A 14,139-nucleotide genomic window follows, 5' to 3' on the forward strand; every position below is an offset into this window, starting at 1 on the left:
CTTAAGAGCAGAGACTAAATGACCTCTGGAGAGATGTCTGGATTCCCACAGCAGCCTGGACTTTTCCATGAATTCTGTTGTGCCTGTGCCTATGCATGTGTGTATGTGTATCTACAATATTCCACGAGGAGCAGAGCTGCTGACCTCTGTCTCTGCCTACATGGACATATGCTTGGAGCAGAACCATAGAGATGTGTATGTAGCTGAAACAAATGGAATGAGGTAGGGATACGCGGATTGTAAAGCAGAGAGATGGAGGACAACTTCTCAGCTGCTCTGCTCTCTGCTGGGATCTGTGGACATGTGGGATATCTCAATCCTTTAACACACCCACAAGACCTCATCATGAACCCATGATTCTTTCTGATGACATAGTGATGGCCCAAAAGGAATGCCTTCCCTCTTCACACATACACACACACACCAACTCACTCTCCCACTGCCTCTCTCTCTGCAAACCCTTCCCAAAGGTGCCTTCTCTCCTCTCTGCCCAACAAGCCAACTGTCAGCTGTCACTTCCCTTGGCCATGACTATCTCCACCCGCCCACACTGGCACCTGCCTGGCAGTTCCCCATCCACCCCCTCAATCCTCCAGGAGGCCAGGGCCTGGGGCCTGGGGCAGGGCACACATGGAACAGGTTGATGCTGTTCTCCCGGAAGTGGAACAGGATGGGGTGAGGTCACTGGGGCAGGCGGGGTCCCTGGAAGCCTACATCCCTGCCTCCACAGAGGCATAAAGCAGACGGTCCTCGTGAGGAACCAGCCAGTCTCAACCTTCAGGCCGCGTGCATCCAGGGCCCTCATCCCAGACACAGCTGCTGCACAGGACCCAGCACCACTACCTGGTGAGAACCTGCTGGCCGCAGAGGAGGCAGGGGGACCTGAAGGATGTAGGGGAGATGAGTGGGACAGAAGGGCCTAGGACCTTAGAGGCCAGTGGGACAGGGAAGGGAGGTTTGAGGCGGTCCTGTGAGTAGTCCGGAGAGGACGGTCTGAGCCCTTCCCAGGTATACCTGGCTGGCCCCAGGAGGCTCTTGTCACATCCTGTGCCTCCCTGGCAAAGGACTGGAAAAAAGTACACTGGAGCTGATGTGGCTGGCAGAATGGCCCGCACAGCTGTGTGGGTGCCTCCTGCCTCCCTGGCCCTGTGAGGTCCCCACAGGGCAGCGGAGGCTCTTCCAGGTCAGCTGGTTGTGTCCTCTTCCACCCATGAGGATGAGCGGGCTGTGCCAACTGGCTGCCCAGATGGAGCAGCTGGACTTGAATCTCAAAGACAGAGAGAACCGGGACAGTGAGCCTCAGCTCTCACAGGCCCCACGCTCTCCAGGGCCCTCTCATCCTAGTGCAAGGGTTCTTAACAAGGGGCCCATGAGCCTGAATTGAAATTTTAAGAAAACATTATTCTTGTACGAACTTGTTGGGATGGGTGTGATATATTTATTAAATAATACACAGTATAGTGTGGACTTAGTAAGGGGTCCGTGGTTTTCACCTGACTGGCAAAGGGGTCTGTGGAACAAAAAGGTTAAGAACCCCTGCCCTAGCATACGTCTCCAGGGCCATTGGTTCATTTTTTCTTTCCACACACTTTGGCCAAACTCCAACTCTGCACCAGACCCGTGCTCTGTGCTGATGCTACAGAGATGACTAAGATCCCAGTGCCTGCCCTGGGAGGTCATGGTCAAGAAGGTGAACAGATCATAACAACATCAGGTGGCAGGTGTTTCAGCAACTGATGGACAAAGTGCTTTGGGAACGCAGCGGGGAGTCACTAACTGCCTGAAGTAGTGAGGAAAGAGGTCACAGGGGAGGTGACCCCAAATAGAGTCTTAAGGATAAATAGTGATAAGTAGGGATTCTTCAGATTAGGAGAAGTATTCCAGGCAGAGGGTGCCCTGGCACATGGGCAAAGAGCATGGAAGTGCCTGGACCAACTGGCCAGTACCTGGAGGGAAGTGGGTCTGCTCACACCTGTGAGCCAGGAGAGGGGTATGAGCCCAGGGCAGAGGCCACTCTCATGTACCCCATCCAAGGAAAGGGCAACTGGGTCATGTGGCCAGCCTCTCCTTCCTCGGCCCCGCAGCGCCAGTGGGGGCTGCTTCCCTTCCATAGCATCCCCAGGTCTTTGCCATCACTGTTCTCTGGGGAAGACAAGGTTGGCACAGCTGTTTTGAGAGGACATTTTGCTTCTATTGCTAATGAAATGGACCCTTCAGTTCTGTGTCTGAGAAGAAATGAGTGTGGAGTGAGGAAGGAGCCCCTGACAGGGAAAAGGGAGGCTGGCTTCTCTAGCCAGCTGTGTGACATTGGGCAAGCTGTTTCATCTCTAGAGCCCTCGTCTCCTCCTCATCCTCTGGTTCCTTTCAGCTCTGACACTCCGGGAGTCCAGGCATCTGTAAGAGCACACCTTCCCCAGACCCACATGACCTCTCTGCCGGGCCTTGCCACCCCTGGTCTCCACAGCAGCTATCTTGACCCTTCTCTCAACCACCACTGCAGAAACAATGACCTTGTTTGAAAACGTCACCCGGGCCCTGACCAGACAGCTAAACCCCCGAGGGGACCTGACCCCCCTCGACAGCCTCATTGACTTCAAGCGCTTCCATCCCTTCTGCCTGGTGCTGAGGAAGAGGAAGAGCACGCTCTTCTGGGGCGCCCGGTATGTCCGGACTGACTATACCCTCCTGGATGTGCTTGAGCCTGGCAGCTCTCCTTCAGGTCAGCCTCAGCCCTGAGGGTGGGCACTCAGGGGTGGGAGCCCAAAACTCCTTGTGCCAGACATGGTTATGTTCAGCTGGCCCAAGGTTCTCCTCAGGAGATGAACAGGTAGGGGAAGAGGGATGCCTCCTGCCCAGCCCCTTTCTTCTTCTCCTTCCTGCAGACCCAACGGACACTGGAAACTTTGGCTTTAAGAACCTGCTGGATGCTCAGGTCAAGGGAGAGGTGGACATGCCAAAGACCGTGAAGGTGACGGGCGCTGCAGGGCTCTCCCGGAGCAGCACCCTGGAAGTTCAGACACACAGTGTGGCACCCAAGGCCCTGGAAACCTTGCAAAAGGAGAGGTGAGAGTGGACAGGGCCAGGGACCACCGGGGTTGAGGGGGTCGGGGCACAGAATGTGTGCTTTTGGTTTTGAGTTGAGGGACAGGCCCTCACACTGAATTTCACCAATAGGAAGCACTTGGAAGATGACCCTTCTGTTCTCTGGTCATAAGCAGGCCACTTGCTAAGCACTCCTCTCTGTCCTTCCACTACCTCCACTACCACCTCCCCACTCACACATGAGGATAAGTGTGTTCACACTAACTTGCTATGTGACCTTGGAAAAGTTACTTCTCTTCTCAGGACCTCAGTTTTCTTTCCTGCAAAATGATGGCTTGAATGATAACTTCCAAGGTTCTTTCCAATGCTAAGATTCCATGAAATGAAGTAGAAAGGGAAGGTGTCTTCCCTGCTCCCCACAGCAGCTTGAGCACCGTGTTTTGCTCCCATAAATGAGGCTCCAGCCTGGCCCCAGAACACACACCAGACATTCCCTCAGGAACACAAGGTGTGTAGCAGGTGCAACTTTGAGGTTGGGTGACCCAGATGTTTGGCTTGACAGGGTAACTGACATTTAAGTGGTTAAATAGTTGTTGAAAGGAAGCGACAAGGACTGGGGAGGCAGGAAGGAAGGGCTGGGGTGCTTGGGAATTCACTCAGTAAACATATCTCTCTGAGGGCAAAGCATCCTATTAGGTGCTGAGATACACCTAGAACATCTTTGAGAACTTTGCAATCTAGGAGTGGAGAAAAACATGCATCAGAGCTATACTCCAAGGCAAAAAAAAGGGCAAGTGCCTTAGGAGGAGCTTGGCTGAATTTTGTAGTAGATCAGAAGGACTTTGGTCTGGAAAATCAGGGAAGACTTCAGAGGCAGTCTATAATCCAGGCCATGAAAGATGAGGAGATATTGGAGATGCAGGGCTGGAAGAAGGGCATTACAAAGGTACCCCTGTAGGGGAAACCTATGAGGTACCACGAATAGCTGGTTTTGCAGAGCACAAGAGATATGAGTGGAGAGAAACGGACTTGGCCCAGTGGTTAGGGCATCCGTCTACCACATGGGAGGTCCGTGGTTCAAACCCCGGGCCTCCTTGAGCCATGTGGAGCTGGCCCATGCGCAGCGCTGATGCGCGCAAGGAGTGCTGGGCCACACAGGGGTGTCCCCCGCATAGGGGAGCCCCACGCGCAAGGAGTGCACCCGTAAGGAGAGCCGCCCAGCGCGAAAGAAGGTGCAGCCTGCCCAGGAATGGCGCCGCCCACGCTTCCCGTGCCGCTGACAACAACAGAAGCGGACAAAGAAACAAGAAGCAGCAAATAGACACAGAGAACAGACAACCGGGGGAGGAGTGGAATTAAATAAATAAATAAATCTTTAAAAAAAAAGAGAGACATGAGTGGAACGAATGGGAGATGTAAGTTGGACCCTGATCATGAAGGACCCAAGTGCCAGGCCAAGGAGACTGAATTGTTCTGTAGGCACCAAGGAGATCCTGATGATGCTCTGATGTGTGCCATAACCAATCTGGTCAAATAGAGGAAGTGTATTAGATAAAGGACAGGGTTTTGAAGAAGGCAGAGCAGGTAAGACAGTGTTCCAATATTATCAGAGATGCCATGAGACCCTGAGCTGGGGAAGAGCAGGCAAAGTATGGGGAAATGGGTGCACGGCCTTTGGGGAGATAGAACGGGCTGGACTTGGCAGCTGATTGTAGGGTGAGAGGGTTTTGTTAAAGGAGACTCTGGGATTTGACCTGGGTGGTACCATTAACAGAATCAGGTAGAGACTTGAAGTTTATTTGGAGAGAAAGATTGAGTTCCTTTTGGACATTGTTAGTATGTAGTGCCACTGAGATAGCAGTGGAGGACATTCAAGGGGGAGTTGGAAGTAAGGACTGGAGCTCAGGAGAGAAATCAAGGTAAGGATTCATGTGTGGCAGTCAGCAGCATAAAGATTAAAATGATAGCAGTAGAGAAGAGAAAACTGTTGGAGGGAGTGCAGAGAGCAGAGGAGTGAGAACAGAATTTTAGAGAACGTAAGATTTTAGGGAACCAAAGAATCTGGAAAAAGGGAAGGAGGCAGAATAGATATGGTTTAGAAACCAGGAAGATAGGAGTAGAACCAGGGTGATACAGTGTGATGGGAAGTCAGAAGCGAGCTGCACAGAGGGTTTAGACAGCAGGGTCCCATGTTGCAGAGACAGGGAAGGCTTTGAATTTGGTGAGTAGGTCACAGATCATTGCAATTTCAGTTGAGTAGTGGAAATAGAAGCCAGATTATAAAGAAGGTAGGAGCAGGTAGGGGAAGTAAAGACAGTGGGTATGAGCACATCTTTTGAGCAATTTGCCAATGAAATGAAGGAAAGAAACAGAAGGTAATTTGAGGGAATAGCAAGATCAAAGAAAGTCTTTTTTTTTTTTTAGAATCGGGGCATCATGTTTATATTTGTAAGCAAGTGGAGAGGAAGAACTGGTATTAGGAGCAAAGAGAGAGGATAAGAGGTGGAGAGAAAAGATCCCAGAAGAGGTGAACAGGGCTAAGAGGAGGGTAGAAGGGAAGGGGAATCTACCCCTGAGTCACAGGAAAGGGGAGAAGGAAGCAAACATGAGGCCCTGTTCCGGGCAGATGCTGTGCCAGATGATTATGCCTCTGTTTCTCGACATCCCTGTTGGTAGGGGTCATCATCCTCGTTTTATAGTAGAGGCAGCTGAAACTCAGAGAAGCCGCTCTGCTAGGAAGTGGTAGGTCTGGGTTTCCGACCTGTCTTACTCCACAAGCCTCACTCCTTCCTTGACACCACAGTGTCTAGCTCAGAGGAATGAAAGGAAAAAGAGAAGGGCAGGGCCCAGTGCGGGGAGCAGCTCTGAACAGCTCCCTCACCTTCCTCCTCCACAGGAAGCTAGCAGCAGAGCATCCGTTCCTGAAGGAGATGCAGAACCGAGGCGAGAACCTGTACGTGGTGATGGAGGTGGTGGAGACTGTCCAGGAGGTCACCCTGGAGAGAGCCGGCAAGGCAGAGGGCTGTTTCTCCCTCCCATTCTTCGCCCCGTTGGGTCTACAGGTTTGGTCCACACGAGCATGCACATGTGCACACACACACACACTCTCTGTCTCTCTCACACACACATTCAGCTTCTCCTCAGAGGCTGGGTTAACTTTGTCCCATCAGTGGCCATCAGGGATACTGAAAAGGACCCAATCCTTTCTCCACTCTTCAAAATCCAGGCCCCAGCTGGCCAGTCAGTGGCACCCAATGTGGGCCGATCCCTGTGCTAGATGCTGCAGGGATATATCAGGGAGGGAGAAATTCACTCATGGTCATGGTGGAGGACAGGCATCCTTGCTCTCAGAGGAGACACATAGGTTAAAGTCCAGTGAACACATGCTTGGAAAAGTCAACATGTATAAGTAATGCTTTACACACCGATATCTATTTGTATAAATGTTCAAGAGATGAATTGGAGCTGGGAGAACGGATTAGTCATGGAAAGCTTCCTGAAAGAGGAAAGCATGAGATAGACAGCAAAGAGGAAGAAGGAGTCAGGGCCTGGGTGGAAGCTCTAAGATGGGACCGGGTGATACACAGGTAGGTGATGGAGCAGGCCTGGGTCTCTTCCTGTGACCCAGGAAGAGAGATGTAGGTGGTTGAAGAGATGGACAGTGGCAATGAGTGCAAGGGCTTTGGTGCATGGAGTCCAGACTCTGTAGCAAGATGATCAGGGACACCATGAAGTCTTCCCACTTTTTATCTCCCCAAAAGCTCTCAGGCCTGGCTCTCCATCTGCCTCCCCACCCCACACTCCCAGATTTCATACTTAGGATATCTGCAGATTCACAAATCCTCATTGTCTACTCCTAGGGATCCATAAAACACAAGGAGGCCATAACCATCCCCAAGGGCTGCGTCCTGGCCTTTCGCGTGAGACAGCTGATGATCAAAGGCAAAGATGAGTGGGGTGAGCAGAAACCAGCACCTTCTCCCTGCGAGTTAAGAGTTACCCTCACCAACACCAAGGCATCCCCTCTTGTGGCAATGCCAAGGGAATAAGTGAAGGAGTATGCTGTATTGTGCTCCACCTGCAAGGGACAGAACCACAGGGGCTGAGGGGTGATGGGACTCCTGGGTGCTGTGTGCCAGGCACTGTGTTCGCTGGAGGGAGGGGTACAAAGATGAACAAGCACAGCCTCACCTCAAGAAGTCTATGGCTAGTGGAGCAAACAGACATAGGCACCAGTGCTATAATGATCACAGGTGAGTATTTTCAGAGAAAGAAAAGCTTAGTTTCAGCAGTGGCGCTAGAGCAGGGGATTAGGGAAGGCATTTGAGGAGCAGGGTCTTAGCAGAGCCCAGGGGCCTGAGACTAGAAAGTGGGGGGGGGCGGGGCGGCAGCTGTAGTCTTCCCGCTCTCTCTCTTGTTCCTTACAGATATTCCACACCTCTACAATGACAACATGCAAACCTTCCCTCCTGGAGGTGAGTGAACTTGCCTACTGGCTCCCCCATACCCTCTGCCCTACCCCTGACATCATCCTCTAAAGCCCTCCACCTTCTAACATCTAATATCCTCTAAGGAACTTCTAGTTTTGGTTCCCAAGCTCCTAAAAATATCTATCCTCAACTTTAGGAAAGACAGATAGAGGCATATAAATACTGCCCAAGAGAGACAGAAAAACAGAAAGAGACCAGAGTCACAACTGGATACAGAAATAATACTTGGAGACCGTGTGTGTTCCGAAATGCAGGTGCATGGATGAACTAATATAATCTCCATGTGTTTTTTATAATGATCACTGATAAAACTGCCTTGACAGGGGAGCAGATGTAGCTCAAATAGTTGAGTGCCTGCTTCCTAAGTGTGAGGTCCCAGATTCAATCCACAGTACCTCCCCCCCAAAATACTGCCATGACAACTGCTCTAGATAAAAAGGAGGAAATAGTTTTTATTCTGATCCATGTGTATTGTTTCTATCTTCAGAAGAGCCTGAAGAAAAGATCATCCGTAAGTATTCCCTTCATTCCACTACAACTTTCTTGATTCAGAATGTAAAAACCTCAGTCTTTTTTCCCCTTCTCCATGGGATGGACAGGAAACATGGCAAAGCAGGTCTCAATTGTTCCTTAACAATTGTCCCTGAAATACGGCAGAAATTCCAAAAGCTAAGGGGAGGGGGAGGAGAAAGGCTTTGGACACGATGCCCAGTCTAATGCCTCTGACCTTTGTCCTCAAGGGCCCTAGTAGCTATAACCTTTAGCACACACATCTGCAACTCCGCAGGCCAGCAGCTGGGGCAGGAGCTGCTGAGTCACACTGCATGTGTCCCTTCTCACAATGCATGAGTTTTTTCCTGACCCATTCCTGCCTCCCAGGAATGGAGCAAGGATGGCCTCAGGATGGCTGGAATCTCTCATATTTCCTAACCCTCCTTAGTGTCTCACCTCCTGGTTATGGATAGCATTCTGAAAGATTACATTCTAACCAGTTTTTTTTTCTTCTTCATCAGTTATCCAGGCATCTGAAACTGGTAAGGAATTTTGTGAATTTTCCCCTAAGGCTCTGGCACTAAGAGAAGCACTGGAGCCTAGAGAGTGAAAACCAAGGGCTGAGTCCCAGGTCCCAGGAATTGGACCCATTTCCAGGGAGCCACTCTCCCCAAAGCAGGCTGGACATACCCCTAGGAGGTCAGGTCCTTAGACGTCCAGAAGATGGTTCAAGCTATCCCTGGTCCACCCACATCCCTGGACACAGACCCACTGCCCTCTGGAGCAGACCCTCCTTGGCTTCACCCAGTCACTCAAGTCATTCTTCTTTGCCAGCTAACTCATAAGGAGGGCAAATAGACCTTTCCTATCAACTCCTAGGTGAAATCTTAGAGAAAGGGGAGTCAATCATCTATTGGTACAGAATGGGGACCAGGATCTCACGGAGGATTTGCCGTTGGGTGAGATGATGAGTCCTGGCCCCAACTCTCCCCACAACACCACAGATCTCATATGACTGCCTTCCTTGATAAGGAAAAAGATAGGACAGGCTCAAGCTGGGAGCAGAGAGGGGTAACCGAGGAGGGCTAAATGAAGGCCCTAGAGGGAGATGCTTACTGAATTGGTGGAAGCCAGATGCAGGGCTGCTTGTTGGCTGCATTTACTGTTCCCACAGGGGAGGTACATGAAGACTTCAGGACACTAAAAGAAGAGGTTCAAAGAGAAACCCAAGAGGTAGAGAAGGTGAGCCAAGCAGGAAAACGCTCCCTGCTCAGCTCCCTCAGCAAACTTCTAGGGAAGAAAAAGGAGCTACAAGACCTGGAGCTCACGGTGAGATATTAAAGGAAGGATGGTAGATGTGGTGGAAGGAAGGTTTTTGGTAGAAGCCAGTGGGGAGATCTGATACTGCCAGAAATCAATAGTGGATGCCTTCTCCAAAGCTAGCCAAATATACTCCAGACTTATCTCCTCACCACCTGCAAAAAATTCAATCAAGGCAGATGCACCCAAGGCAGACTGGCCCTCCTGATGGACAAAGGGTAGGCAGCAGGCCAGAAGGGCCTGCTATTGGAAGGGGGTGGAAACTTCCCTTTCCATAGTCCCAAGCTCAGGGACCAAGGAACCCAGGGGTTCAAAATTTTTCAGAACTTATTACTTTGAAAGAGAAATGGGGAATGGAAAAGAGTTAACACGTGCAGAGGGCTCCCTATGTGCCATGTTATATTAAATGACTGTCTGCCTTTTCCCACAGCTTGAAGGGGCTCTAGACAAGGGACATGAAGTGAGCCTGGAGGCACTCCCCAAAGATGTCCTGCTATCAAAGGAGGCGATGGGAGCCATCCTCTATTTCCTGGGAGCCCTAACAGGTAAGCAGGGAACAAGGTCTTCATTTATATACCTACTCAGTGGTTAGAATATTTCCAAAATATGAACAAATGAATGAATGTCAGGCAAAGTATACCACAGTTAGTAATTTATATGTACATTTTTAAAAATTGGTGTCATTCCTAAGGTTTCTCTAGGTCATCTTGGATGGTCTGAGAAGACCGCCTGCTAACATAAGTTGGGAAATAACCGTAGTTTTATCACCCAAACATATTTAAAATTTCTGCATATAGCTAAGCTTATCCTGCCTACCTTAATACCTGCTAGCTCTCATTTCAGAGGATAATGTCTTCTGCTCTTGCTCCTACCTCCTCTTCTCTCTGCATGAGACATTCCCCTCCACCACCCCTGCACCCAACCCCCAGAAATGTTGCCTGGTCCTTCAGGTGTAAGCTGAGATGCTTGTTTTTCTGGGAAGCCCACCTTCAAATGCCGAGACCAGAGGAGACCCCTTGGCTATGGGCTCCACTAATGCGTTGTGATTACAGGTTACTTTGTCTTCCCCCCTTGACTGCAAGTTCCTTGAGTGAAGGAAGGACAGTTTTTACCTAACACCCAGCAAGGTGTCCGGCACAGAGAAGGCATTCAAGAACATATGATGAATGAATGAATGAGCGAATGCTGACCCTCTGGGAATGCGCCTTATTGGAGTCTCTAATATCCCTCTGTGGCAGCAGCACACACAGCCCATTTTCTGTTTTTCTCTTCAGAGCTAAGTGAAGCCCAACAGAAGCTGCTGATCAAATCCATGGAGAAAAATATCTTACCTGTGCAGCTAAAGCTGGTGAGAGAAAACAGCAGCTGCCCAGAAGAGTCTGGGGGAAGACAGATAGAACCAAAGGAAAGATACAGAGTTAGCCTAATGATAGAAGGGTCCAGAAGACCCCTGTCCTATCCTGGGAGCTCATGCCCACTTCTCATTTCTCTCCATGTTTCTTCCTTCGGTTACTTTCACAACAGGGGGTAGAAGAGAAAACTTCAGAGCAATGGTCTGGATTTTTTGGCCTGATATTGGGAGAAGAAACAGAAAATCCTGACTTTGCTTATTTCTAGCCAAGTGATTTGAGTAAATCTTTTAATTTAAATCTCTGAGTTTGAGGCTCAATTTACTCCTCTGTAAAATGGGCTCAAAAATAACTGCACTGCCCACTGTACAGGGCTATCAAAAGGCCCAGATGGAGGAATGGCTGTAAAACAATTATGAACATAAAGAGTTATAATAAGGGGAATGGTGGTTTTTATGAGTTAGGAAAAAGGAAGGGAGGCTCCCAGTTCTTTCTTTTCATGCTGTTTTGGTTCCTTCCAGGTGGAGTGCACAATGGAACAGAATTTCCTGCAGGATAAAGAGGGTGTCTTCCCCCTGCAACCGGAGCTGCTCTCCTCCCTTGGGGAAGAGGAACTGACCCTCACAGAAGCCCTGGTGGGGCTGAGTGGCCTGGATGTGCAGAGATCAGGACCCCAGTACACGTGGGACCCTGACACCCTCCCGCGCCTCTGTGCCCTATATGCTGGCCTCTCCCTCCTGCAGCTGCTGACTGAGGCCGCCTAACTTGCCTTTTCCTCCTGCTCCCTGCTTCCCTAATGCCTTCCCTGCCTCACTGTGCTGTGTCCTTAACACCCAAGGGCATTTAAGAAACACCAAGTGCAAGGTGATGGAAGCCCTAGCTGACAACCAATTTCTACCTGCCCAATCATATATCCTCCCAGCTCTGCAACCTTCTCTGCCCATCTGCCGATGCTTAATCCTCTAGAAGTAGAAGTCCTCCAACTTTTAAAGACTAGGAAACATTTCAGCAAGACCAAAAATAATAATAAGTTCATTTCCTATCCCAAATCCTCTTGCTTGTACTTCCAAAAAACAAGCTTCACCAGAATGAATGGAAAATATTTGTCACTTCAGATGAGGTGTCTTTTGATGTTTTTCTTTAAAGAATATATCATAAGGAAATTCTTCATTTGTGCCAGAAAAAAAATAGACATTATCATACTACATACAGATGATATGTACATGAATACCACTAAGTATAGTAGTCTTCAAGCCTCCCGGGAAATGCTAGAAAAACTAACAGGGTGCGAAAAGATCGTCAAGGCAGCTGGTTTCACATAGGAGACTTCAAGATACTCTGGACCTGGGTTCAGGGCTTGGGAAAGAAAAAGACAGAGAAATACACGGGTACAAGCCCAAAACAAAAGTAGGACAACTTTCAAGTTTGTTTCAAGTTTGAAAATATGTAGATGAGTCTGAAAAAATAATAGTAATAATGGTGCCCAAGAATAAGACTGACTCCAAACTTTAAAAATGAATTGTGACAACACAAAGCAAATGGACACAGAGAGCAGACAACAGGAGGGGGAAGGGGAGAGAAGTTTAAAAAATAAATCTTTAAATAAATAAATAAATTGTGGCATCTCTTACTTTACCTTTCCATCTTCTGTTCTCCGTTCAGGGTGGTTGTGAGAGGAAGGGCCTTGGGTAAGGCCTGGCATGTGGCCCTGCTAATGAGTATACGCAATCTCAAAAACTGCTGGGTTCATATTATCCTCTTTTGCCTAAGGCAGGGCTTTAACATCTTTCACCAATCTCTTTTATTTTTTTTATTTTTTATTTTTTTTTAAAGATTTATTTTTATTTATTTCTCTCCCCTTCCCCTCCCCCCACCCCAGTTGTCTGTTCTCTGTGTGCGTTTGCTGTGTGTTCTTCTGTGTCCGTTTCTATTCTTGTCAGCGGCACCGGGAATCTGTGTCTCTTTTTGTTGCGTCATCTTGCTCTCCATGTGTGCGGCGCCACTCCTGGGCAGGATGAAATTTCTTTCATGCTGGGCAGCTCTCCTTGTGGGGTGCGCTGCTTGTGCGTGGGGTTCCCCTACATGAGGGACACCCCTGTGTGGCACAGCACTCCTTGCATGCATCAGCACTGTGCGTGGGCCAGCTCACCACACGGGCCAGGAGGCCCTGGGTTTGAATCCTGGACCGCCCATGTGGTAGGCGGACACTCTATCTGTTGAGCCAAGTCTGCTTCCCACCAATCTCTTTTAAAGTAGTTTTACAGATGGAATAATTTCTCCCACGAGTCAGACTCTCCTCATGCACAGCCACCCCCTTCCCAAGCTAGTTCCCTCACTCACCAAGAATTCATGACCAACTAACTGCCAATTGACTGATGTCACGCCATCCTGCCCCATTCTGGGGCATCTTCCAAGGGCTCATTGTATTGCTCATGGACACCCTGTGTTATCTGCTGACTTGTTTTTTCCTTGTGATGTAAACTTAATAGAGAGGTGAGCTAACATCTTAACAATCCAGAAGGGTAACTTTTTTCATTATAAGGCCGAACAACAAAGCTCTTTGGTTTTCTGCCTTTACCACTCTCAACCATCTTCACTTACAGAAATGTTATGAAAAAGAGGTTTTAACAAGTTGATTCCAGGGATAATTCAAGTGTCCTGTTTAACTATCCCCCAGCTTTGGGGGAGGGGGACGGTTAGGGAGCAACTGAGCAAGGTATGTTCCCTAAAACTGGAACGCACATTTTTTTCATCTAGCAAGTGGCTATTCAATGCATATATATGCTGCAATAATGTGAAAGGATACAAAGGTTCAAGACCTATTTTCTGTCCTCTAGGGCTTAAGCAGGGCTAGATGGTTTTGTAGGGGCTGTCCCAGTCTAATGCTCAGGTCTTCCAATTATGAAAGAGATAAACGTTCCAGGGTTGGGGGAGGGGAGGTATTTTTGTGTGTCTTAAGATATTGGGACCCGTGCCTTCCTGACTTCACCTCTCCTGTAGAATCACTGCGGGTTCTTTTGAAAAGTAAGTGGAAAGGATTTCTGGTCCAGTTTCCTCCCCCCTCAGATCCTCAGGCTCTTCTTAGGGTCACCACTATTCTGTTCCTCATTTCATAATAAATGGATGTCTGGATGCACATGGGTCCCCCAAAGGACTCCCCTAAGCTTCTGCCAGTAGGCACTTCCACCCCCCCTTCCCTCCGGCCTCAGAATTTACCGCAGTCAGAGTAGAGCTTCCAGTCTCCCAGCAGACTAAATTCTTGAGCTCAGTTTTGTAGCCCCACGTGCCTGGCCCTGCATCATAAACAAAATGGACCCCTACTCCTTTATTAAACTGGAGTGACTCTTCCCAAAAGCACCCTCCCTCCTCTCAACACTCCCAGGTTGCAGAGATTTTATGCCTGATTTTTTTTAACACTAAACTAAAATCTGACAAAAAAGCTGGAA

At 49.0% G+C, this 14,139-nt stretch overlaps 1 protein-coding gene across 1 annotated transcript; it reads left to right on the forward strand.

The window, feature by feature from the left end:
- Positions 1–734: 734 nt before the first annotated feature.
- Positions 735–12,308, forward strand: GSDMA (gasdermin A). Its single transcript, XM_058283235.1, has 12 exons — positions 735–846; positions 2,369–2,719; positions 2,883–3,063; positions 5,939–6,104; positions 6,903–6,999; positions 7,470–7,517; positions 8,020–8,043; positions 8,546–8,566; positions 9,199–9,353; positions 9,775–9,889; positions 10,619–10,692; positions 11,215–12,308. The coding sequence occupies exons 2-12, from the start codon at positions 2,506–2,508 to the stop codon at positions 11,455–11,457; spliced, it is 1,338 nt and encodes a 445-aa protein (XP_058139218.1). The 5' UTR covers positions 735–846; positions 2,369–2,505; the 3' UTR covers positions 11,458–12,308.
- The last annotated feature ends 1,831 nt before the right edge of the window (positions 12,309–14,139 follow it).

This window comes from Dasypus novemcinctus, chromosome 21 (genome assembly GCF_030445035.2).
Source record: "Dasypus novemcinctus isolate mDasNov1 chromosome 21, mDasNov1.1.hap2, whole genome shotgun sequence".
Classification (NCBI taxonomy): domain Eukaryota; kingdom Metazoa; phylum Chordata; class Mammalia; order Cingulata; family Dasypodidae; genus Dasypus; species Dasypus novemcinctus.